Source organism: Salvelinus fontinalis, chromosome 12 (genome assembly GCF_029448725.1).
Source record: "Salvelinus fontinalis isolate EN_2023a chromosome 12, ASM2944872v1, whole genome shotgun sequence".
NCBI lineage: Eukaryota > Metazoa > Chordata > Actinopteri > Salmoniformes > Salmonidae > Salvelinus > Salvelinus fontinalis.
In genome coordinates this window covers 7,743,776-7,770,747 of record NC_074676.1, presented here as the reverse complement: position 1 = coordinate 7,770,747, position 26,972 = coordinate 7,743,776, and the positions used below count along the sequence as shown (strand labels likewise).

Sequence of the window (26,972 nt, the reverse complement as noted above, 5' to 3'; positions counted from 1 at the left end):
ACGGCTTTAAGTACAGTAGCTGAAAGACAGAAAGGTGGAATTTCAAAAGTCTAATTCCACCACATCAAACATACCAAACAAGATACACTGAAACATCGAAAGAGTATGAAAAACTTCACAAATGCCCACTAAAGAACAACTTCTCATTCAGAAAACAGCCAATATGGCATCGATATGAGTCAGAAACATGTACTCTATTGTCAAAATTGACTACAAAGGTTAAATAGGATTTTTTGATAAAATATCGTTTTGTGAGACTTGTGGTCGTGACTGCATCACAACGTAAATGAAGGTTGGGTTCGTTTCAAGTCTGCCCACATGCCCGCAGCAGGCAGCGCACAAGTAATCATCAATTTGGAGTGCAGCTGCAAGCAACCCGATCATAACGCCTGTGGTAATTTGGATTGACCATGGGACTAGTTAGGGATGATCGGTTAATAACACAATGTACATGGGACAATATGTTAAAATGTCAATGACTTAAAAACCTCAAACAAAATATTAATTGTAGAAACTCATATACAAATATTGAAAACATTTAAGGAGAAAACTAAAAGGTGTGAACAAAATATTGTCTCATTTATATTGTGTAATAATTTATTGATGGCCCCTAACTAGCCCCGGAGCAGGTCAAACCAACTTTGCCACGGTTGCACATCAGCTGGCTGAAGCTAATTGGCAAAATAATTTGTCTAACTATTCCCACCTGCGAACACACACCCAAGACACCCACATCAAACCACACCCCGAAACCAACTCACGTTTGAATTCAGTCATGGCCGCTAGCATTCATTTTCTTAATGAATCAAATCTAAAACGAGGCCAAATCAGGAAGTGCAGTCGCCCTTTAAATGCTAGATGATTTCAAACACAAATGTCTGAAACATGTAAACCAACATGTGAAAGAATTAATTTAGTCATACCTCCTACCTTTTTAAAAGCTACTTCTGCTATCCAAATGGAAGGCATTGGGAATTAAGTTAAGAGGTTGTTTAACAGGTCGTAAAACACAGCGAGTGGAGAAAAGGCACCTTGTGTGTTTCACACTGACAAAAAAAGCGTGGCTAGCGCTACAAGCTAACTATTCTTCTATTCTCTCACCATAAACCTTGGTTCTGGGTGCTGAGATTACAAGCTAGCTAACTGTTAACATGCAAAATGATTGAGGTTTACAAGAAACAGCCCACCCATGATCATTTTCTGGTCCTAGGAGAGGCAAAAATAGACTGGAGCATGATCACAAGCCCACTAAACACAGTCTGATACGTCTGGGAACACAGATGTCTTTCACAGATGTCTCTTTATCCTCCCCGTCTCAGACCACGTATACCATATTGCTTTTGTCAAATTCTCGTTGACAGATGGAATATTCATGACTCCTCTGAAGTCACTCAGTTGTTGAGAGTTTGGATGCAGGTGACAGTGACATACGAGTTGAAAGGTCAGGTCCAAAGGTGCTCATTGTGAGCCGTCAAAGGGTTAAACTAGGTGCATACGGTAGTGTTTACTTCAAAACAGGCAACGGCACACTTAGGCCTAGCACCTACAGTGGAGCTGTTCCATGACGTCTTTTGTAACAGCCTTTTCCCAATGCAGCGGTTTACTTAGCACTTATTGGGGGGCGGGCTGGCGCAGACTTCAAACAGTGCCTCAAGAGGCCTCAGGTAACACACCATCCAAATGATCTGCGCCAAATCATCAATACCCCCAGGGCATGAGCGGTGCCAGTGTGCCACTAATCCTTTTCACGCCTTCTCAGTGGTCTACATGTAAAACCAATAAATGCTACTGTGTAGTAGTTTTCTGGTCAGGTCATGTGCACAGAGAGAGACAGAAACACAGATTGACAATGAATGCTCTAGTCTAGTCTAGTCTACATCCATGCTTGTGACTGAGCAAGCTGATATTCCGTCCCAATGACATAATGTGGGGTGTCCATGGCAATGGGAGTGTCAGGGACAGTAATCCAGTGACACGGCCACATCTGCCGAGGCAGCAGTCTTAACGTACCGCACAACACTCAACACTGGGGCTCCACACAGGGACGGAAGGGTGTGTGTGTGTGTGTGTGTGTGTGTGTGTGTGTGTGTGTGTGTGTGTGTGTGTGTGTGTGTGTGTGTGTGTGTGTGTGTGTGTGTGTGTGTGTGTGTGTGTGTGTGTGTGTGTGTGTGTGTGTGTGTGTGTGTGGGTGTGTGCGCAAACTGGAGAAATATGACATCTCAACTCCTCACAAAGGCTCCTGGGTAGACAGCCAGGTGGAACATATGAGTCAAGGGGGGAAAAGAGAATAGGGCTAGGAATGAGAGATTAGCAAGAGAACATGGGGAGGTAGAGAGAGTAGAAGAAAAAAAAACATCAGGTTAAAAGAGGGGAGAAAAGTATAAAAAATTCACGTGGACGGAAATAAAGCAAAGACAGAGGAAAGCAGAAGTAGAGAAACATCCAACACGACAACGTCAAAGACCATACCTGAGACCAAAACAATTCTAACCAAGCTAACAGCCGACACACAACACGACAGAGAGACAGCATATTTCCCTCCACCGTACCTCCTCCAGCTGACAGGCCTTGATGACAGAGGTGTAGCGGAACTCGTCGTAGGTCAGGCCAAACAGGATGTTGTCACGGATGGTTCCGGGCATGATCCAGGAGGTCTGGGGGGAGAAGGAGATCCGCCCACTATGTCTGATCTTCCCCTCGGACGGGACCAGCTCCCCCAGGATCATCATCAGCAGGGAACTCTGGGGGGGGGCACAATATCCGAAGCGTCGAGCACAATAAATGTGATGGGGTCAAATTGTGTGTGCAATGTTGATTTTTGGGGAAGTAATTCCCAGCACCATAAAAGAGATAAGCTCGGCGGTGTCTGTTAATCCTGTTGTAAAGGGAAGAAATGTCAGAACACCTCTGAACACTATGGAGTAAAAATATGCAGAGAGGGGAGAGACACTGTATATGTGCATCCCTAATCTATGTACAACATTACGCCCTGTAGAGAGAGGAATAATAAGGTATTTTATGATATGCTATTCACTTCAGCTCACCAGGGAAGGGGTGGCGTGTAACTGTAGGTAGAGTTGACTGCACTTTATAGCACCAGTAGAGGTGGAATTGAGGCATAGACACAAAGTGAGATATTTATAATATTACGTCTTTAACTTTGTCTCAACATGTAATATATCTCAATCACATGAGGTTGGTGGCACCTTAATCGGGGAGGAGAGGCTCCTGGTAATGGCCCGGAGCGGAAGAAGTGGAATTGTATCCAATACATCAACATGGTTTCCATGTTTTGTTGCCTTTCTATTTGCTCTGTTCCAGACATTGGCACCGTCATAGGATATCACCTTTCCAACAACTCAGTTCATCATATTTCTGCCCTGCTTGAGCTGCTCCGGTCAACTATAAGTGCTGTTACTGTGAAGTGGAAATGTCTAGGAGCAACAACGGCTCAGCTGCAAAGTGGTAGGCCACACAAGTTCACAGAATGGGACCTCTGAGTGCTGAAGCGCATAGGGCGTAAAAAAACGTCTGTCCTCAGTTGCAACACCCACTACCGAGTCAAAACTGCCTCTGGAAGAAACGTCAGCACAAGAACTGTTCGTTGGGAGCTTCATGAAATGGGTTTCCATGGTCGAGCAGCCGCACACAAGCCTAAGATCACCATGCATAATGCCAAGCGTCGGCTGGAATGGTGTAAAGCTTGCCGCCATTGGACTCTGGAGTGGTGGAAACGCGTTCTCTGGAGTGATGAATCCCGCTTCACCAATTGACAGTCCAACGGATGAATCTGGGTTTGGCGGATGCCAAGAGAATGCTACCTGCCCGAATGCATAGCGCCAACTGTAAAGCTTGGTGGAGGAGGAATAATGGAATGTGGCTGATTATCATGGTTCGGACTATGCCCCATAGTTCCAGTGAAGAGAAATCTTAAAGCTACAGTGTGCTTCAACTTTGTGACAACCGTTTGGGGAAGGCCCTTTCCTGTTTCAGCATGACAATGTCCCCATGCACAAAGCAAAGTCCATACATAAATGGTTTGTCGAGATCGGTGTGGAAGAACTTGACTGGCCTGCACAGAGCCCTGACCTCAACCCCATGTAACACTTTTGGGATGAATTGGAACGCCGACTGCGAGCCAGGCCTAATCGCTCAACATCAGTGCCCGACCTCACTAATGCTCATGTGGCTGAATGGAAGCAAGTTTACGCAGCAATGTTCCAACATTTACTGGAAAGCCTTACCAGAAGAGTGGAGGCTGTTATAGCAACAAAGAGGGGACCAACTCCATATTAATACCCATGTTCGACGAGCAGGTGTCCACATACTTATGATATTTGATACAATTCCACTCATTCTGCTCCAGCCATTACCACGAGCCCGTCCTCCCCAATTAAGGTGCCTCCTGTGTCTCAATAATATTATTAAGACACAGTATGACCCATTGAGACATGAGGAGCCCACACTCCATCCACCCCTGTCATTGTTCCCAGACAGTGAGAGTGGTCCAATAGCTTTCCTGAGCCTGTGGATCCTTAGTAAAGGGACGCTACAGTGTAACAGTGTATATTGAAACACACTATGACATAGCGAGATATGAGAATCACACTTCAGCTGCATCACATCAGAGTGCACACTCTGTTGTGATGTTCTACCTGCTACACGGCAACCAAACCATTTTAATTCACAAGATAGAATGAACGTGCGTGCATCAGCCATCAGCCATCAAGAAGCCTCCGTGATTCTTGAGCTTGGACGCTGCCATTGGAGGCGACCAACTCAAGCAGCATAGCAGCTTTCGACGATTTAAAAGTAAGCATTCCCTCAATGGCTGATGGCCGATGGCAAAGCCGGACGCCCGACGGCTGTGGCGTAGCAGGGCCGTTACAGGGACTGCAGTTGGCACATTTACAGAAATGTTGATTCATGTACATTGTTCCTGCCAATTCAAATAAACAAAGGCCCAGACCTTGTCCGCCCAGCCCAGTGTTCCCAGACAGTGAGTGGTAGTGGTACCTTCCCAGAGCCGGTGGATCCAGCCACGGCCAGCATCTGCCCCTTCTCCAGGTACAGGCTGATGTTCTTGAGGACGGGTGTGACGTACAGGTTTGTGAAGAACAACCCTGCGTCACCGTTAGGGTGGTCGTTAGCCTTGTTCTCCTGCTTAATTTTCTCAAAGAGCTCCCCGATACCCTGGGGGGGGGGGAAGAGAGTAGGGTGTGAAAGAGAGATGGGGTAGAGAGAGAGAGAGAGAGAGAGAGAGAGGGTGAGAAAGAGCTTTAAATTACATTGAATTTTCTCTCATACAATATGACTAGACCAGCTTGTCTGAAAAAGTGAGCTCACGTGCATACAGTTCTGGCTGTAATAGGAATACTAATTGGGCATAAAGTGGAAAACAGACTGGTGAGAAAATGCTATGATGAAGGCTTTACGCTGAAATGCGTCAGCCATCCGGCCGAGAACATTTTCAATATTCTGGGAATCACTGAGAAATAGGAGACTCTTGCCAGTATATTACTCAAATGTAATTATTGCCCCCTAATCCATCAACATTTCTCTTGAAATCAAATCACTGGTGAGAGTGAGACTTCTGTAGGAAAGTGGTTCGCAAACTGTGGGGCATGCCCCCCCCTAGTGCGAAAGTTGCAATAGTAGAATGCACAAGGTGCAATTTCAAAATCGGGTGGTGCATCGTCAGCGTTCCTCTTGTCATGTCAGTCATTGCAGACCTTAGAGAGATATTTAGAACTTGTCAGAAATGTCCAGATCAACTAGCCCATGTCAGCTAACGAAGTTAGCTAGGTTTTTTAGCGCATAGATGATGCTGTAACATTTGAGTCACTCAAATATCACATGCATACACTTGAGACATGGCAAAATTGCAATAAAATTAGCTTTAAACCTGCAAAATGATCTCTCCGCCGAAAAGAGGGGTGTGAGTAGTTTGTATCATGAACGGTGCTTGTGCCCATTGAAATAGATTTGCCGCACGTGGGAGGGGGGGGGGGGGGGGGGGGGGGTGAGTGGTTGGTTTGTTTAATCATTGACCTGGGTGACATTTTATGGGGTAGTGATTTTCCCAGCATAGAAATGGGTTGGGTTTAGAATATTTACCACCGTCTAGCATAGCATTGCTGTTGCTTATCTAAATTAGTGCCGTGTCTGAACACAAATGATTTTCTGCCTACTTGGGATGGTCATAAAATGTATTCATAAAATGAAATATACTGCCTGTGACACTTCAATCTGATAATGTTATTCTGTGGTAATGAATTGCCTGTTTCCTAGATAGTAGTAGGATCATTCTCAGGAAGAATAGAATGCATACATACACCTGCACGCATGCGCACACACACACACACACCCACACCCACACCCACACCCACACCCACACACACACACACACACACACACACACGTACTTCATCCCAGGAGGCGGTCACGTTCACCAACTCTATCTCAGTGGTGGTCAGGTTGTACTCCAATACTTTGTACTCCTCTTTGCAGAGGTACTCCTACAGGATAGACAATGGATAACAAAACAAGAACATTATCTTGGCAACAACAATTCAGGTCAATACACACACACACACACACACACACACACACACACACACACACACACACACACACACACACACACACACACACACACACACACACACACACACACACACACACACACACACACCCTTATTCTGGGTATGAATATAAACAGTAGTGTAAGACGAATGCAAAGCATGTGCTGTCCGACTGTAGTGTTCTGTACAGTATAAAGACAGAATAGACAGCATGTTCAGGAGACCGAGAGGAATTACTGATAAGGTTGATACAACAACTGTACTGTGATGGCCTTTTTGGCTGAGGATGACATGTGTGTCTGTCTCTCTGTCTATTTCTTGATGTGCCTTACGGCAAGGCGGTGTGAAGGGCATGTGTGTGTGTCGGGGTGCAGTCGGGGTGGGGAGGGGGGCTGGGCGTGTTTTGGATTCCAGATGTTGGACTGAGAAGATGAGTCCAAATAATCATGTACTCAAATACTCATGTATGTGAAGCCAGGTCTGGTGTGGGTATGTGGGTGTGTTTGTGTAAGCCAATTCGTGTGTCTTCTTCAGACATGACGACAATATCTTACATAACCACCAAATGTAAAAAATGTTTTAAAAAATTGCTCATTAACAAAACCAGAGTTATCGTCAACCTATTTTAACAAGCACTCCTCTTCCCTCCACGTCCTCTCCTCAAGTCTGTACATTCCACAGGCAAATGTACATTACATACAGTATCAATGACTACAACAGGTGCTCCTCCAACCCAACTCCATCCAATGTCTTCATTTAGTTTTCCACCAATCCCAACCATTACAGCCCCCGATCAGACTTCACCCAAGTAAAATGCCCAATTCGACAATGACTCAAAGTTCCAGTGTACTGTACCACATCTAGATGAACCTTCAAATCCCATCCATCCTTCTCCCCTCCCCCTGTCCTTCCCCCATTTCCCACTCCCTCATTTCCTCCCATGCCCATGTACACAAAACCGCCTCACCTCTATCTTTGTGACCAGCGCCAGCGTGTCGTACCACATCTGTATGGAGCCGGGCAGCTGTCTGGTGAGGGTCATACGGAGCACCATGCAGTAGGAGGCAGTGGTGAAGATCCGCCTCAGGATAATGCCCTGTAGAGATCAGATTGAAATTGTACTTCATTAATCCCCATTGGGAGTATTCCACAGATTTCTAACCTCAATGTCAGAGTTTGACCTTAATGTCCAGCACAATGTCAGAGTTTAACCTCAATGTCCAGCACAATGTCAGAGTTTAACCTCAATGTCCAGCACAATGTCAGAGTTTAACCTCAATGTCCAGCACAATGTCAGAGTTTAACCTCAATGTCCAGCACAATGTCAGAGTTTAACCTCAATGTCCAGCACAATGTCAGAGTTTAACCTCAATGTCCAGCACAATGTCAGAGTTTAACCTCAATGTCCAGCACATTGTCAGAGTTTAACCTCAATGTCCAGCACGATGTCAGAGTTTACATACAGTGCATTCGGCATGTATTCAGACCCCTTGACTTTTCCCACGTTATTATGTTACAGCCTTATTCTAAAAAGTTTTTCCTCATCAAATCTACACACATCCCCATAATATCAAAGCGAAAACAGGTTTTTTGATTTTTGGGGGGCAAAACCCCCCAGAAATACCTTATTTACATAAGTATTCAGACCATTTGACCATTTCAGACCATTTGCTATGAGACTCGAAATTGAGCTCAGGTCCATCCTGTTTCCATTGATCATCCTTGAAATGTTTTTACAACTTGATTGGAGTCCACCTGTGGTAAATTCAATTGATTGAACATGATTTGGAAAGGCACACACCTGTCTATATAAGGTCCCAAAGTTGACAGTGCATGTCAGAGCAAAACCCAAGCCATGAGGTAGAAGGAATTGTCCATAGAGCTCAGAGACAAGATTGTGTTGAGGCACAGATCTGGGGAAGGGTACCAAAAAAATACCTGCGGCATTGAATCTCCCCAAGAGCACTGTGGCCTCCATCATTCTTAAATGGAAGAAGTTTGGAACCACCAAAGGCTATTTGACCAAGAAGGAGAGTGATGAAGTGCTACAACAGATGACCTGGCCTCCACAATTGGGTTGAGGTTGGGTGATTAAGATGATTTGGGATAAGTTTGATCGCAGAGTGAAGGAAAAGCAGCCGACAAGTGCTCAGCATATGTGGGAATGCCAAGAGTGTGCAAAGCTGCCATCAAGGCAAAGGGTGGCTCCTTTAAAGAATTTCAAATAAAATATATTTAGATTTGTTTAACATCTTTGGTTACTACATGATTCCATTTGTGTTATTTCATAGTCGTGATGTCGTCACTATTATTCTTAAATGTAGAAAATAGTAAAAATAAAGAAAAACCATTGAATGAGTAGGTGTCCAAACTTTTGACTGGAACTGTAAGCATTCGACACTTTGCTATGAGACTCGAAATTGAGCTCAGGTGCATCCTGTTTCCATTGATCCTCCTTGAGCTGTTTCTATAACTTGGAGTTCACCTGTGGTAAATTCAATTGATTGGACATGATTTGGAAAGGCACAGACCTGTCTACATAACGTTCCCACAGTTGACAGTACACGTCAGAGAAAAAAACAAGCCATAAGGTTGAAGGAATTATCCGTAGAGCTCCGAGACAGGACTATGTCGAGGCACATACCTGGGGAAGGGTACCAAAAAATGTCTGCAGCTTTGAAGGTCCCCAAGAACACAGTGGCCTCCATCATTCTTAAATGGAAGAAGTTTGGAACCACCAAGACTCTTCCTAGAGCTGGCCGCCTGGCCAAACTGAGCAATCAGGGGTGAAGGGCCTTGGTCAGGGAGGTGACCAATAACCCGATGGTCACTCTGATAGAGCTCCAGAGTTTTTCTGTGGAGATGGGAGAACCTTCCAGAATGACAACCAGCGCTGCAGCAGTGCACCAATCAGGCCTTTATGGTAGAGTGGTCAGACGGAAGCCACTCCACAGTAGAAGGCACATGACAGCCCGCTTGGAGTTTGCTAAAAGCCACCTAAAGGATGAGAACCAAGATTCTCTGGTCTGATGAAAACAAAATTGAACTTTTTGGCCTGAATGCCAAGTGTCACGTCTGGAGGAAACCTGGCACCATCCCTTCGGTGAAGCATGGTGGTGGCCGCATTATGCTGTGGGGATGTTTTTCAGCGGCAGGGACTGGGAGACTTGTCAGATTCGAGGCAAAGATGAACGGAGCAAAGTACAGAGAGATACTTTAAAAAAATTATTTTTACACTCATTATTATTTTACCCTTTTTCTCCCCAATTGGTAGTTACTGTCTTGCCCTATCGCTGCATCTCCCGTACGGACTAGGGAGAGGCGAGAGTCGAGAGCCATGCGTCCTGCGAAACACAACTCTGCCTAGCCGCTCTGTTTCTTGACATACTGCTCAATTAACCGGAAGCCAGCCACACTATTGTGTCGGAGGAAACACCATACAACTGGCGACTGTGTCAGCATGCATGCGCCCGGCCCGCCACAGGAGTCGCTAGAGTGTGATGGGACAAGGATATCCCGGCTGCCGAACCCTCCCCTAACTCGGACGGCGCTGGGCCAATTGTGCGTCGTCTCATGGGCCTCCTGGTCGCGGCCGGCTATGTGACAGCCCAACCTGCTCCAGAGCGCTCAGGAACTCAGACTGGGGCGAAGGTTAACCTTCCAACAGGACAATGACCCTAAGCACATAGCCAAGACAACGCAAGAGTGGCTTCGGGACAAGTCTCTGAATGTCCTTGAGTGGACACTCCCCATCCAACCTGACTGAGCTTGAGAGGATCTGCAGAGATGAATGGGATAAAATCCCCAAAAGCAGGTGTGCCAACCCAAGAAGACTCAAGGCTGTAATCGCTGCCAAAGGTACTTAAACAAAGTACTGAGTTAAAGGGTCTTTTGTTTTATAATTTTTTTTGCAAAATAAATGTTAAACCAGTTTTTGCTTTGTCGTTATGGGGTATTGTGTGTAGATTGATAAAACATTTTAATCCATTTTAGAACAAGGCTTTAATCTAACAAAATGTGGGAATTCTTTTCCGAATGCAGTGTATGTGAAAATGGTGCACTTCTATGTTTTGAAGTAAAACAGATAAGAAAATGTCCTTTATTAATCACCAAGGGGAAATTCATTGGTCGTACTTCGTCATAGTAAAAAACAAACAATACAAATACTTACCACATAAAAAACATCACAAGTCAATTAAAATGTATATAAATATATAAAGGCCAGTGGAAAAAGTACCTTGCTTAGGGCGTGTGGCACAATGGCTGACACAATGACCAGGATGGCAGAGAAGAAGTAGGAGGCGCTGTAGAAGTAACGCAGAGAACCAATCTTCCTCGTCAATGACATCTCATCCCTGTAAGAGGTGGGGGGGATTCATTTTATTTGTTCGGTTTTATCATTGAAAAAACAGTTTACGCCAAATTTGGACTAGACAAGGAAGCCAAGGTCTTGACGCAGAGGCGTCAATAGGTGGACAAACATCAACAGGGGAATCCAATTATGCAATTAGGCCCAATTCACCCAAATCAGACAGGGATTAAACATTGAACATCGGCAATTGACTCAAGGATTGACTAGACTACACAATGTCCGTTGGTCTTGTGAGCACCTGTGCTGTTGTATAGGCTTCCATGCTATGTGTTACTGTGCACTTGTTTTACGGTCTCGTCCCGTGTATTATTTAGAGGTTTACACCTCGCTCTTTTGTTTGGGTGGAGAAAATAAAAAACCCTATTACGTATTCCTGCGCTTGTTTCCGATCATTATACAACGTGACATCTACTGGCAAGTCCTTTTCAACCCTTGTCATATTAAAACGTATCGATGCTCATCGGCCATTGGACATAAACATTACACAACAAGTTAGAAATCGCAAATTCAACAACGAGTGGTTTGGAAGGAGTCAGTGGCTAACTGCAAGTTACAAATCAATCCCTTTTTTGTGATGTGTGGTCCAAGTCTGGGTTTATGTCACGCCTGCTCCCGCTCTTCCTCTCCGGCGCTCGAGGGTGCCAAGGCTGCCCTTCATTACGCATACCTGTCACCGTCATTACGTGCAGCAGCGCTCATTGGACTCACCTGGACTCCTTCCCTTTGTTGATTGCCCCGTCTATAACTGTCTGCTCCCCTGTTTGTTCCCTGTGTCAGCATTAATGTTGTCATGTGTCCAGATGCTGTCCTGTACTGTTCCATGTCCGTTTTCATTAAATGTTCACTCCCTGTACCTGCTTCTCGTCTCTACCAGAGTCGATCCTGACAGGTTAAAGGTATATTTTCCCAGCTTAAAAGGATAAACATTCATACGCAACACCTTGGGCCAGAAAAGGTTCAATACATTGGCCATGTTGTTAAGCCACCATGACTTCTGCTACGTTCAAAACAACTGGAAACTCGGAACTGGGAAATCTCAGACTTCAGTAAGTTCAAGACAACTGGGAACTCGTAAAACAACGAGCTCTGACTGGGAAAATACATTTTGAATGGACATCCAACTCGGGTTTCCAAATCCAGACAGAGGAAGAACAATGATTCCAAGCACCACCCTCCTTTTGAAGCTTCCAGTCTGTTATTTGACTCAACCAGCATGACAGAGTGATCTCCAGCCTTGTCCTCGCCAACACTCACACCTGTGTTAACGAGAGAATCACCGAGATGATGTCAGTTGGTCCTTTTGTGGCAGGGCTGAAATGCAGTGGAAATGCTTTTTGGGGATTCAGTTCATTTCCATGGCAAAGAGGGACTTTGCAATTAATTGCAATTCCTCTGATCACTCTTCATAACATTCTGGAGTATATGCACATTGCCATCATACAAACTGAGGCAGCAGACTTTATGAAAATAATATTTGTGTCATTCTCAAAACTTTTGGCCACGACTGTATGTAAACTTCTGACCCACTGGGAATGTGATGAAAGAAATAAAAGCTGAAATAAATAATTCTAATGGTAGTTTATTAGTTTAATAGTTTGAATGTATTTGGCTACGGTGCATGTAAACTTCCGACTTCAACTGAATATTGACGAAGTTCGTCTTAGCTTGCTCATTAATGTCCTAATCGAAAGTACGGACTGCCTCTTAGCCGCTCATCGCTCCCTTATGCCATAGTTTGTACATCTCATTTGTAAGTAGAAACCACGTTTGTTAAAGCAAGTCAGCCAGATCAGCTATGTTTTTCAAAAAGCCAGTAAAAGAGGCTGAATGAACTGTTCAGCTGCCAGATGAACTGTTTCGCTCCGCTGATAGCCAGGTTTACTGGTGGTAAGGATTCACTCCATGGTGCTGAAAGGAAAGCTCTGCTGTTGGGACAGCTTTATGTAGGCCCTAACAGTTTGTGGGCACCGTTTTGTCACCGTTATAGTGCGATTAATGTATTGTTTAATATTGTGTTGTGTTTTGTTTTTTAATGGCTTTACTGGCATTTTTTTTGCCGTTTGCCCCACCACGATTTACATTCTAAAATCAACACTGGTTATATAGCGAGTGTGCCCACTTTGGTATTGGCACGTGCCCTTTAGTCAACATCTCGCAGATACAGTGTGGGTAGAATCTATATAATGAGATTATTATGGACAAAAGAGCTAGATTATTTTTATTTGTCAAACGGCAGTCAAGCATCGACCATCATGTCACCAGAATAAGACCCTCGACATTTATTGTAAAGTGACACAATGTGAGCCCAATGCACGCTAATACTGTGGCACCATGTAGGATGCCCATGCTGGGCTTGGTGTGGGCTAGCCCCTGCTGGGCTTGGTGTGGGCTAGCCCGTGCTGGGCTTGGTGTGGGCTGGCCCGTGTTGGGCTGGTGTGGGATTGGTGTGGGCTAGCCTGTGTTGGGCTTGTTGTTGGATAGCCTGTGTCGGGCTGGTGTGGGCTAGCCTGTGTCGGGCTGGTGTGGGCTAGCCAGTGCCCACCTTGCCCACTGAATGGGGCCAATGGAGTCATGTTTGCTGAATTGCCTTACAAATTGCTCGTTAGGCCACTTGGCTCTGTTGATGTACAGCACGTGTCAAACTCATTCCAAAGAGGGCCACGTGTCTGCAAGTTTTCATCAACCCTTGTATTCGATTGATGAATGAATGTCAACTAGTAAGGAACTCTCCTCACCTGGTTGTCTAGGTCTTAATTGAAAGGAAAAATCTAAAACCTGCAGACTCTCGGCCGCCGTGGATTATGACACCCCTGATGTACAGTATTAGGTTGTAGTTAGGTTATGGAGGGTTTTGTGTGTGTGTCTTACTGTCTGATGTTCTTGATGATGGTCTCCATCACCTCCTCCCAGCCGTAGGCCTTCACTGAGTGGATGTTCTCTACGATCTCTGAGGTCAGAGCCAGGCGACGACTGATCATCCCTGCTCTTTTTTGCCTTATTATAGGACCCCCCCCCCCCCCCCCCCCCACACACACACACACACACACACACACACACAAACACACACACAAACACAGAATAAGACACGTACGTACGCACACATACACACACCAGATGATAAATTGAATTTCCAAGTTCAGAGAGATGGCTAGGCATAAACATCCAAACTTGATGGGTCTGCGTATTAATTAACAAGATTTATTCCTGGGTAAAAAACGTTTTTGTGCCGAATACACTGTGGTGTTATAGGTGTCACGTTCATGGGCATGTCACAGCAGTGTGTAGGAGGGAGATTCCAAGATGTGGGAAGTGTGCAGGAGGACGCGGGACAGAGGAAGGTGGTGGTTTTGGTGGGAACAGTTGTCAACTGTAGGGGTGCCCATGTTGCTGGGGATCAGAGGGGTCCGGTTCGAGAGAGGCAAGTTGAGGTGGCCAGAGTCAGAGTAGTGCAGAAGATATTGTATGCTGAGGCAGTGAAGAAAGCAGAGGAAGGTGGATTAAGGGTGAGGGATTCTGAGAGGATCCCTGTGAATAGTAGATCTGTGCCAGAACAGAGGGTTAGGCCAATGAGTGATATATGTTTCAGTAAGGTTGGCTTCTTAGCATTCAATAGCAATGGATATCAATTGTACCGCAGAGATGGAACGTAAGTCACAGGAAATAGATGTTGTGGTGGCAGCTGCAGAGAAGTACTTGGTGGTACGAGATTTGACTTCAGAAGAGTTACAGGGTGTGTTGAGTGGTAGTGTCCCGTCCACACTGGTCGGAGGCCTGGGGTAGGGTCAGATCGAGTTACAGTAGTGGAATAAGGTCGTTTGCCCTTTCCCATTTTGTATCCCAAAGTTGAATGGATGTATATTGTAGTTCAGTTGGGTGGCGCTAATGCAATATTTTGGATGCCAACCGCCATTAAACTCCACCGAAGAAGAAGACTTTCCAGGCAGTGGGAAAAAAAACTTGTCAGCATTTATCAGTTTCTTTCTGTTATCTGTGTGTCCAATATCAAACGTGAGTAACCCACCATATTGATTACATTTTTCTTTCTATTTTGTGTCAATTGATGCGCATTTAACAATGCAATGTTGCTTATTAGTGGTGGAATGTTAGTCCAGTACCTACCTGTGAGGCCCCATCTTCTGTGAGAGGCAGGCCTGTACGATGCCCAGCAGGGTGAGGGCAGCCAGGGCACAGAAACCATTGACCTCTATCAGTTCCCAGATCAAACCCACACACAGGATACACTGCAGAGGGGTGATCCACACAAAGTGGGCCAGGCCAAGGCTCTGCAACACACATGAATGTATGAAGAGAGATGCAGGAACACAATTCTGTTTGTAAGCTTTTAAGTGATACCAAATTCAACAGTGACGAAGACATGGATGTCTTATGGCATGGTGGGTTATGAAAAATGGGTCAACTTTGAGCACCTTTATCTCCTGAATGTTTTTGGTATTCAGGTCCAAAAAGCCACTTTCTGACCACTTCTTCCATGGGTGAACATGTATGGAAAGTTTTGTTTAAATCAAAAGGGATGCTGTCAAAAAGTGATTGAATTCAAATTCAAATGAGAAATAAGCTTTTTGTGTGTATAGAACATTTCTGGGATCTTTTATTTCAGCTCATGAAACATGGGACCAACACAATGTTATGTTTATATTTTTGTTCAGTGTATAAACACAACATGCAAAGTGTTGGTCCCATGTTTCATGAGCTGAAATAAAAGATCCCAGAAATGTTCCATACGCACAAAAGGTTTAGATCCCTGTAAGTGAGCATTTCTCCTTTTCCAAGATAATACGTCCACCTGACAGGTGTGGCATATCAAGAAGTTGATTCAACAGCATGTTCATTACACAGGTGCACCTTTTGCTGGGGACAATAATGGCCACTCTAAAATGTGCAGTTTTGTCACACAACACAATGCCACAGATGTCTCAAGTTTTGAGGAAGCGTTCAATTGGCATGCTGACTGCAGGAATGTCCACCAGAGCTGTTGCCAGTGAATTTAATGTTAAATTCTCTACCATAAGCCACCTCCAGTGTCATTTTTAGAGAATTTGGCAGTACGTCCAACCAGCCTCACAACCGCAGACCCCTTGTAACCACGCCAGCCCAGGACCTCCACATCTGGCTTCTTCACCTGTGGGATCATCTGAGACCAGCCACATGGACAGCTGATGAAACTTGGTTTGCACAACCGAAGAATTTCTGCACAAACTACCAGAAACCGTCTCAGGGAAGCTTATCTACGTGCTCGTCGTATTCACCAGGGTCTTGACCTGACTGAAGTTCAGCTTTGTAATCGACTTCATTGGGCAAATGCTCACCTTCGATGGTCACTGGCACACTGGAGAAGTGTGCTCTTCACAGATGAATCACGGTGTCAACTGTACAGGACAGATGTACAGGGGGGAGCGGTTTGCTGATGTCAACATTGTGAACAGAGTGCCCATGGTATGGGAAGGCATAAGCTGTGGACAACAAACTCAATTGCATTTTATCAATGGCAATTTAAATGCACAGAGATTCCGTGACGAGATCCTGAGGGCCATTGTCATGTCATTCTTCCGCCGCCATCATCTCATGTTTCAGAATGATAATGCACGGCCCCATTTCGCAAGGATCTGTACACAATTCCTGGAAGGTGAACATTTCCCAGTTCTACCATGGCCTACCACCAGACATGTCACCCATTGAGCATGTTTGGGATGCTCTGCATCGACATGTACGACAGCGTGTTCCGGTTCCACCCAATATCCAGTAACTTCGCACATCCATCAAGAGGAGTGGGACAACATTCCACAGGATAAAATGAACAGCCTGATCAACTCTACAGTATGCGAAGGAGATGTGTCGTGCTGCATGAGGCAAATGTTGGTCACACCAGATACTGACCAGTTTTCTGATCCCCACCCCTACCTTTATTTTTAAAAGGTATCTGTGACCATCAGATGCTTATCTGTATTCCCAGTCATGTGAAATCCATAATTAGGAATTTATGAATTGATTTAAATTGACTGATTTCCTTTTATGAACTGTAACTCAGTAAAGCCTTTGAAATTGTCACATGTTGCATTTTTATTCTTTTGTTCAGTGTAAGTAAATTATTTGGGTCCTTAGTTCTCATCCATATTGTTGAGGTTAGGGTTAGTACAGCAGATGAGTTGGGTGGTTCTTACCTCATCCAGCTTGTTGAGGTGGGCTGACATCAGGCTAACCAGCTGACCTGTGCTGATCTTGTCCAGGACTCGGCTGGACAGCTTCAGAGTCTTGGGTGTTGAAGGTCAGGGGTTAGGACGGACACAAAGGGTTAAAAACGTGACACAGGAAAGGCACTAAGAGGATGTAGCAGCTACATAGCTGACCCTCACAACAGAGAGTGGCTACACTGAAGAGGGTGATGTGGATCTGCATGCATGCCTAGGTGGTGGCATGTCAGATGCACACAAACACACACCACTTCCCCCTCCCACACACACACCACTTCCTCCCCACACATGCCACATCCCCCTCCCACACATACCACTTCCTCCCCACACACACCACTTCCTCCCCACACACACCACTTCCTCCCCACACACACCACTTCCTCCCCACACACACCACTTCCTCCTCACACACGCCACTTCCCCCTCCCACACATACCACTTCCTCCCCACACATGCAACATCCCCCTCCCACACACACCACTTCCTCCCCACACACACCACTTCCTCCCCACACACGCCACTTCCTCAACACACATGCCACTTCCCCCTCCCACACACACCACTTCCTCCCCACACATGCCACTTCCTCCTCCCCACACACACCACTTCCTCCCCACACACACCACTTCCTCCCACACACACCACTTCCTCCCCACACACACCACTTCCTCCCCACACATGCCACTTCCCCCTCCCACACACACCACTTCCTCCCCACACATGCCACTTCCCCCTCCCACACACACCACTTCCTCCCCACACATGCCACTTCCCCCTCCCACACATACCACTTCCTCCCCACACACACACACACACCACTTCCCCCGCCACACGCACCTTCTTATAGATGAGGCTAAAGAGAGCAATGCGTATCTGCATGCCCAGGTGGTGCAGTCCAAAGATGGCTGGCTGCAGGAGCAGGAAGCGAGCGACGAAGAGAAGACTGAGACCCAGGGCCAGATAGTAGCCTTGCTCCCGCTCCGGGGCATGAAAGGGGTCGAACGAGCCAATGATACGGCCCAGGAGCTGGGGCTGCACTGTCTTCGACGCCTCCTGGAAGAAAAGACAGAAAAAAATATATCTATCACGCTATAATGATCAGTGTGTTCCTGAAAATCTGAAGTAGCCTGTATAATGAAAAAAGTATCCAATATGGGGGAGGGGTGCGGGGAGAAAAGGTTGCCCTACAAAACTGAATTTGGTGGCACTTTGATATCATGATCTTAATGATATACCTTGATACCTCTACTCTTAATCTCCCATAAACCCTGAACTGATGGGCATTCCTAGAAGGTTCCATGGGGATCACCTCACACCACCAGGTTACGCAAGACCTGCTGCTGACGTCAAACTTCCTCACCGAGCGGAGGAAACTGGGATACTCACACTGCAGTGAAACATGCTTTTTCTCCATACTATGGTCATGCCGCTAATTCACTAGTAAGTACCACACACGTACAGGACAGAACAGGCTAACAACTAGCCTAGGTTGTGTTGAGTTCAGTTCTATTCCAGTTCCAATTCCCTCCAATTCACAAAGTGAATTTGAACTCAGTTCATGTGTTGAATGAGAAACTGAAACTCCCCATTGACAAATGATCCTGTTTTTTATTCTAGAATTGGAACGTCCATTCCCTTCCTGAATTGAAATGGAATTGACTGCACACACAACCCTATCAATGGCATTGTCAAGTGTCCGTGTGCAGCGGTTAGGACGGAGTCAGGCGCAGGACACAGAACTGAGTAAAAACGTACTTTACTCGAATAAATCACAAACTAATTCCATACAGGGAAAAATATACCAGTTCGACACAAAAGAGCGACCACTTAACAAAGAACAAACACGCACAAAACCATGTGGGAACCAGAGGGTTAAAAAGGGAATAAATTATAACGTAACGGAAACCAGGTGTGTACAATCAAGACAAAACAAATGGAAAACGAAGCATAGATCGGTGGCGCATTAGAAAGCCAGTGACGTCGACCGCCGGACGCCGCCCGAACAAGGAGAGGCACCAACTTCAGCTGAAGTCGTGACAGGCATAACACCTCTGCTGTCACAATATATGATATATTCTCATATGAGAGATACTGTATGAGAGACAGATGCATTTAAAAGGGGCAAAATAACACTATAATAAGACCCAAAAGGCGACCCACATTTTAAATACAAGGTTGTTCATCATCTGGTATTGTAGTAATAAAGTATGCAGGCCTTTATAACAATCGTGGCCGACTCCGGTTGTGGCGAGCCCACAATGTGTGCAGGCTTTTGCTCTAGCCAAGCTCCAATACACCTGCTCAAATAGATTGTTATTCGGTTTTATATAGAGTTTGACTAATGTGGGTTAGTTAGACTAGCGAAACACATTTATTTTTATTTTTATAACTGCAACCGTAACCTGCAACCAGGACACCTGTGCTTTATGTGGAGAGATGGACTCACCCCAAAGTACAGCAGGATTCCGTAGAACACAAAAGGCCAGAGGAAACAACGGGAGAGCGCCCGCAGGAGCCGAGGCTTCTTCTTGGCCGATGCCACTTCACGGTCCCATTCTCTACACCAGGAAAACAGAGCAGAGAAGTTAGAATCTATTAAAAAAAACACACACACATTGGCTGACAGCAAAAGTAAAGTAGGGGCACATTGTTCAGGGCACTGGTGTATAACCTGGGCACTTTGGCTGACTTATTAAACGGAGTGCAGAGACCTTGACAAACGAGGGAGAAAAAGAGGTAAGAGTGAAAATGAGAGCAGAGGTTGGGGAAAAAGCACAGAGAGGAGAAAAAAAGGTAATGAGAGAGAGAGAGAGCGGGACAGAGAATGTGTGGTTGCACATGATAGATGGAGGGACCTTACCAACCTGTTAATTCAAGGTAAAGGTCAAATTCCCATGCAGCTACCAGCAGAATTTGGCAGATTAAAAAAGATTCAGCACCCTCCAGACATCTGGCCCTTTCAAAGGTCAACTTTTACACCCATTTAGAGGGCCGCTGGCACACTTTACTGTGACACTACCCCTACCCTCACCCCATAGTGGCCCAGCATGGGACATGGTTGTGTGTATTTCGTTTTGGGGACAAAAACACGCGTGACATATAACAGGTGGCCTAAGATCCTTCCCTTTTTTTCTTTCTACAATCCTTTCAAAGGTGTGACATTTACACCCATTACAGAACGGGGCCAGAGCAGAAAGGACATACAGTGAACGGAAAAGGGAGAGACAGAGAAAGGGCCAGAGAGATTGAGAGGAGAAATTGACCGAATGAATTAGAGAAAGAGAAAGAGAGTGGTGAGAGGAATGAGAGAAAGAGAATGAGATTGAAAAATAGGAAAAGTGCATAGAGATTGAGAGAAGAGAGAGCGAAAGCAGAGAGAGTGAGATTGAGAGAAGAGAGGACAGTACAGAGAGGGCCCAGCCTGCCCCATCCCGTCTCCGGTCTGTTTGTTTGGGACATGCCAAGGTTTATGTTTGCCTGCCCACCTCCAACCAAAGGCCATCCCATATTTTAGGTTAGCGTGGGTCGTCTAGAATTTCCAGTTTCTTAGCTAATCATGGCGATCATTGAATGGGGGTTATAACAGTAAATATACTTTAGCCCGGAAGGGCAGTAAGAAACATCCATTCTCAACTCTCTCAACTCAACAAGACAACAACAAAGGGACCAACAACACCAACAGGATCACTTTGATCTATTGTTATAGCCTGGGGCTGATCCTTTATGACATTTGTTTGTGTTCCATATCATTGAAATGGCCGGAATCAAATTTGGACAGTAGTTAAAATAGGAAATCAAAGTACAGTATGTGCGAACATAATAAAAAAAGAAAGTCATTTAGAATTTAGTAACTTCCAAGGATGCACAGGTGTGTTCAACACGCCTTAAATGTTCATAAAAGACACTTTGGCTGATACATGTTCATAAAAGACACTTTGGCTGATACATGTTCATAAAAGACACTTTGGCTGATACATGTTCATAAAAGACACTTTGGCTGATACATGTTCATAAAAGACACTTTGGCTGATACATGTTCATAAAAGACACTTTGGCTGATACATGTTCATAAAAGACACTTTGGCTGATACAAACCTTTCTAGTCGTTCAGAAAGATTGTCTGCGAGATCAAACGATGGTGCTTTATAGATATCTGTCAAATCCAACTTCTTTCTGAAGCCCTTCCTCAACAGTGGAGATGTCCACCTGCAAAACAACAGAATGGATGGGTATGGGAGGTTTGGTTGGTAACAGGTATAGAATATAGGCTACTTCTGAGGTACCTACAGTAGACCAATCTCCTCTGAAGTTGACCACAGATAAGCCTACCCAAGAACTTTTCATACATTTTATTAACCAAACGCCCATGCAGTCATATAGGGTGGCAAAATCATACAGCAATATATCAGCAGCATGCATGTAGCAGGAGAATTAGGCCTAGGTCTACAATTTAGATAGCTGCATAATTTGTAAAAAAAAGAAAAATAAGAAATCCTAAATCTGTTACATAATGAGTTTTGAGACTATATATGTATTTAACGGGCAGGACAAATGACGAGAAATGTTCAGTATCATTGACTCATTTCATACTAAAATATCATAATTGAAAGATGGAGCGCAAAGGGCTGCTGGAATTTCATCTCGGAGCAAAACACACAGAAACTGTCCTTGGAGCATTTTTGCACTTTCGTTTTTAGAAAGAATCTACTAAAAGTCAACATTGAAACCTTTATAAAATAATACGATTCCTGTGATCTGACTTGCCGGAAAACTGATTCTATCCCCCTTCACCAATGCGCTCTCCATATCTGGCAACAGCCTCTGGCAAACCATTCAAGTGTTTATTTACGACATATATGAAGAAAACATATCATTCCTTACCAGAAGAAATATTTGGAGAGGAAGTTTGCATCTTCCACGGGTGACTTCTGCATCCTAAGAGCACCGCCAGTTTTATTTCACTGCACCTGTGTCCTATCGCTTCCCTTTTTCTCGAGGATGACCGCTAGTTCTGTTCTGACTGTCCCAGCTTGTGCCGACTGTAAATGCGCAGAGCAGAGCTGATGTCACTGGTGAGAAAATTGTCTCCAAGCCGGGGCTGCGACTATCCAAACAACTATCACACAATGCAGAGCACACAACACAGACCGCAGCAAATGGGCTGTCTTGTCCTTGCCTTGATCCCGACAATGAGAACACGTTGGTTAGCGAGAGAGTATCCTTTATGGACTCTCCAAACATCCCGGAGTGCGTCATTTCCACACTGACAAGCCTCTTCAAAAACTTACACGGGTTGCATATTGTGACAACCCAATTTGCGGAGACATAAACTACTACATCTATAATGGCGCACCAATTTTTAGCAGGCAGGTTTCAAAGAAATCACCTCTTCTGCAATTATGTCAATTTATTTGAATCAAAAGGGTATGTGATCTCATTCATTTGTTAGAATGAATATGTCCTTCAGAAAACCCAGTTACATCACCTGGGCTCCAAGCAATGTATCAGAATAAGATTAGATGGTGGAGTTAGTCTGGAGAATATGAAAGAAAAAGTAAGCCACTGTCATGGCATCTTCTGGTCTGTTCCATGAAATGAGTCCTTTTGCGTCCTTTTTTATTTTAAATAGAAATTGTGCATCAATATTGCATTTTAAAAGGCTGTTATATTAAATTAAGTGCACTTTAATATAGACCACTTGGAAAATTAAATGAATCATATATTTTTTTATATGAATAAAGACATTTATGAAATTCAGCGTTTTGACATTTCCCTCTGTGCACTCTTCTCCAAGCGTTCTCCTCCAAGTTATCTCTATCATTGTACAGCTCTAGTCATTTCGTTGATTTGACAAAGTCATTTCTGGCAACTATTATTTATTTAACGTGTGATTAATAGTGATTAATAAAAAGGTTTAAAAAAAAACGTTCCCTCATTTTAATGTCAACCCTGTTATGTGACCTGAACTCTCGTTTTAATATTTTGAAACTATGAATTAAAACTAAAACAAAATCAAAAGAAAAATGTAACCTCTAATAGTCAACTCATTATGTAAAATAATGTAAGCTGGTTCTACTATTTTTGGCAATTGTTTGTTGTTATATGATGGAAAACAGAGTGGGTCAAGTTGGGTTTATGGCTGATTTAAGATGAAATTGTCAAACCTGTTATGGTCAACCCTGTTACTTTATTTGGCACTTAATAGGCACTTACTATAGTTAAAAAACATTTGAATTAACCTCTTGAGATGGGAAAACAATGTTTTTTTATTAAGTTGAACATGTGCTCTTCATGGCAGAATGTATACTGAACAAAAATACAAAACGCAACATGTAACTTTTTCAAAGATTTTACTGAGTTACACTTCATTTGAGTAAATCAGTCAATTGAAATACATTCATTAGGCCCTAATCTATGGATTTCACATGACTGGGAATACAGATATGCATCTGTTGGTCACAGATACCTTACAAAAAAAGGTAGGGGCGTGGATCAGAAAACCAGTCAGTATCTGGTGGGACCATCATTTGCCTCGTGCAGCACGACACATCTCCTTCACATAGAGTTGATCAGGCTGTTAATGTGGCCTGTGGAATGTTGTCTCACTCCTCTTCAATGGCTGTGCAAAGTTGCTGGATATTGGCGGCAGGTGGAACACACTGTCGTACACATGGATTCAGAGCGCCAAAAAAATGCTCAATGGGTGACGTGTCTGGTCAGTATGTAGGTGATCTAAGAACTGGGACATTTTCAGCTTCCAGGAATTGTGTACAGATCCTTGTGACATGAGGTCGTGCATTATCATGCTGAAACATGACGAGATGGCGGCGATGAATGACAGGATCAAGATCTCGTCACGGTATCTCTGTGCATTCAAATTGCCACCGATAAAATGTAATTGTGTTCATTGTCCGTAGTTTATGCCTGCCCATACCATAACAAATCAAATCAAATCAAATTGTATTTGTCACATACACATGGTTAGCAGATGTTAATGCGAGTGTAGCGAAATGCTTGTGCTTCTAGTTCCGACAATGCAGTAATAACCAACAAGTAATCTAACCTAACAATTCCACAACTACTACCTTATACACACAAGTGTAAAGGGATAAAGAATATGTACATAAAGATATATGAATGAGTGATGGTACAGAACGGCATAGGCAAGATGCAGTAGATGGTATAGAGTACAGTATATACATATGAGATGAGTAATGTAGGGTATGTAAACATAAAGTGGCATAGTTTAAAGTGGCTAGTGATACATGTATTACATAAAGATGGCAATATGCAGTAGATGATATAGAGTACAGTATATACATATACATATGAGATGAGTAATGTAGGGTATGTAAACATTATATTAAGTGCCATTGTTTAAAGTGGCTAGTGATACATTTTTACATTATTTCCATCAATTCCCATTATTAAAGTGGCTGGAGTTGAGTCAGTATGTTGGCAGCGGCCGCTAAATGTTAGTGGTGGCTGTTTAACAGTCTGATGGCCTTGAGATAGAAGCTGTTTTTCAGTCTCTCGGTCCCTGCTTTGATGCACCTGTACTGACCTCGCCTTCTGGATGATAGCGGGGTGAACAGGCAGTGGCTTGGGTGGTTGTTGTCCTTGATGATCTTTATGACCTTCCTGTGACATCGGGTGGTGTAGGTGTCCTGGAGGGCAGGTAGTTTGCTCCCGGTGATGCGTTGTGCAGATCTCACTACCCTCTGGAGAGCCTTACGGTTGTGGGCGGAGCAGTTGCCGTACCAGGCGGTGATACAGCCCGACAGGATGCTCTCGATTGTGCATCTGTGGAAGTTTGTGAGTGCTTTTGGTGACAAGCTGAATTTCTTCAGCCTCCAGAGGTTGAAGAGGCGCTGCTGCGCCTTCTTCACAACGCTGTCTGTGTGGGTGGACCAATTCAGTTTGTCCGTGATGTGTACACCGAGGAACTTAAAACCTTCCACCTTCTCCACTACTGTCCCGTCGATGTGGATAGGGGGGTGCTCCCTCTGCTGTTTCCTGAAGTCCACAATCATCTCCTTTGTTTTGTTGACGTTGAGTGTGAGGTTATTTGCCTGACACCACACTCCGAGGGCCCTCACCTCCTCCCTGTAAGCCGTCTCGTCGTTGTTGGTAATTAAGCCTACCACTGTAGTGTCATCCGCAAACTTGATGATTGAGTTGGAGGCGTGCATGGCCACGCAGTCGTGGGTGAACAGGGAGTACAGGAGAGGGCTCAGAACGCACCCAGTGTTGATGATCAGCGGGGTGGAGATGTTGTTACCTACCCTCACCACCTGGGGGTGGCCCGTCAGGAAGTCCAGGACCCAGTTGCACAGGGCGGGGTCGAGACCCAGGGTCTCGAGCTTGATGACGAGTTTGGAGGGTACTATGGTGTTAAATGCTGAGCTGTAGTCGATGAACAGCATTCTCACATAGGTATTCCTCTTGTCCAGATGGGTTAGGGCAGTGTGCAGTGTGGTTGCGATTGCGTTGTCTGTGGACCTATTGGGTCGGTAAGCAAATTGGAGTTGGTCTAGGGTGTCCGGTAGGGTGGAGGTGATATAGTCCTTGACTAGTCTCTCAAAGCACTTCATGATGACGGAAGTGAGTGCTACGGGGCGGTAGTCGTTTAGCTCAGTTACCTTAGCTTTCTTGGGAACAGGAACAATGGTGGCCCTCTTGAAGCATGTGTGAACAGCAGACTGGGATAAGGATTGATTGAATATGTCCGTAAACACACCAGCCAGCTGGTCTGCGCATGCTCTGAGGACGCGGCTGGGAATGCCGTCTGGGCCTGCAGCCTTGCGAGGGTTAACACGTTTAAATGTTTTACTCACCTCGGCTGCAGTGAAGGAGAGCCTGCAGGTTTTGGTAGCGGGCCGTGTCAGTGGCACTGTATTGTCCTCAAAGCGAGCAAAAACGTTATTTAGCCTGTCTGGGAGCAAGACATCCTGGTCCGCGACGGGGCTGGTTTTCTTTTTGTAATCCGTGATTGACTGTAGACCCTGCCACATACCTCTTGTGTCTGAGCTGTTGAATTGCGACTCTATTTTGTCTCTATACTGGGACTTAGCTTGTTTGATTGCCTTGCGGAGAGATTAGCTACACTGTTAGTATTCGGTCATGTTTCCGGTCACCTTGCCCTGGTTAAAAGCAGTGGTTCGCGCTTTCAGTTTCATGCGAATGCTGCCGTCAATCCACGGTTTCTGGTTTGGGAATGTTTTAATCGTTGCTGTGGGTAAGACATCGTCAATGCACTTTCTAATGAACTCGCTCACCGAATCAGCGTATTCGTCAATATTGTTGTTTTACGCAATGCGGAACATATTCCAATCCGCGTGATGGTCCCATGTTTCATGAGCTGAAATAAAAGATGTGTAACCCCACTGCCACCATGGGGCACTCTGTTCACAACGTTGACATCAGCAAACCGCTCGCCCTCACAACGCCATTCTTTTGTATACTCACTCTCCGGCGCTCTATGTCACCAGGCTGCTCATTATTATGCACACCTGTCACCATCGTTACGCGCACTAGCGCCTCATCAGACTCACCTGGACTTCAGCACCTTCTTGATTACCTTCCCTATATCTGTCATTCCCTTTGGTTCCTTCCCCAGGCGTTATTGTTTCATGTCTGGGACGTCGGGTGCGAGTGCAACTCCCGGGGCAAGTGAGGATGCCTCAGCCAGCTCGTCAGGCTTTCATGCCTCAGCCAGCACGTCAGGTTCACAAGACTCAGTTGTGTGACAAAACTGTACATTTTAGAGTGGCCTTTTATTGTCCCCAGCACAAGGTGTACCTGTGT

General features: G+C 44.9%; 1 protein-coding gene across 1 annotated transcript in view; it reads right to left on the bottom strand.

Annotated features, from left to right (window-relative positions):
• LOC129866715 (cystic fibrosis transmembrane conductance regulator-like) overlaps nt 1-22,344 on the bottom strand; it is a 41,972-nt gene extending 19,628 nt beyond the window's left edge. The window contains exons 1-12 of the mRNA XM_055939547.1: nt 22,047-22,344; nt 21,261-21,371; nt 19,612-19,723; nt 18,003-18,218; nt 17,136-17,225; nt 15,076-15,239; nt 13,825-13,950; nt 10,822-10,939; nt 7,552-7,680; nt 6,426-6,518; nt 5,017-5,193; nt 2,550-2,741 (exon numbers count right to left, since the gene is read on the bottom strand). Coding sequence (XP_055795522.1) covers nt 2,550-2,741; nt 5,017-5,193; nt 6,426-6,518; nt 7,552-7,680; nt 10,822-10,939; nt 13,825-13,950; nt 15,076-15,239; nt 17,136-17,225; nt 18,003-18,218; nt 19,612-19,723; nt 21,261-21,371; nt 22,047-22,099 — 1,581 coding nt within the window. The 5' untranslated portion in view covers nt 22,100-22,344. The remainder of the gene's footprint in view (nt 1-2,549; nt 2,742-5,016; nt 5,194-6,425; nt 6,519-7,551; nt 7,681-10,821; nt 10,940-13,824; nt 13,951-15,075; nt 15,240-17,135; nt 17,226-18,002; nt 18,219-19,611; nt 19,724-21,260; nt 21,372-22,046) is intronic.
• Nucleotides 22,345-26,972: the final 4,628 nt, after the last annotated feature.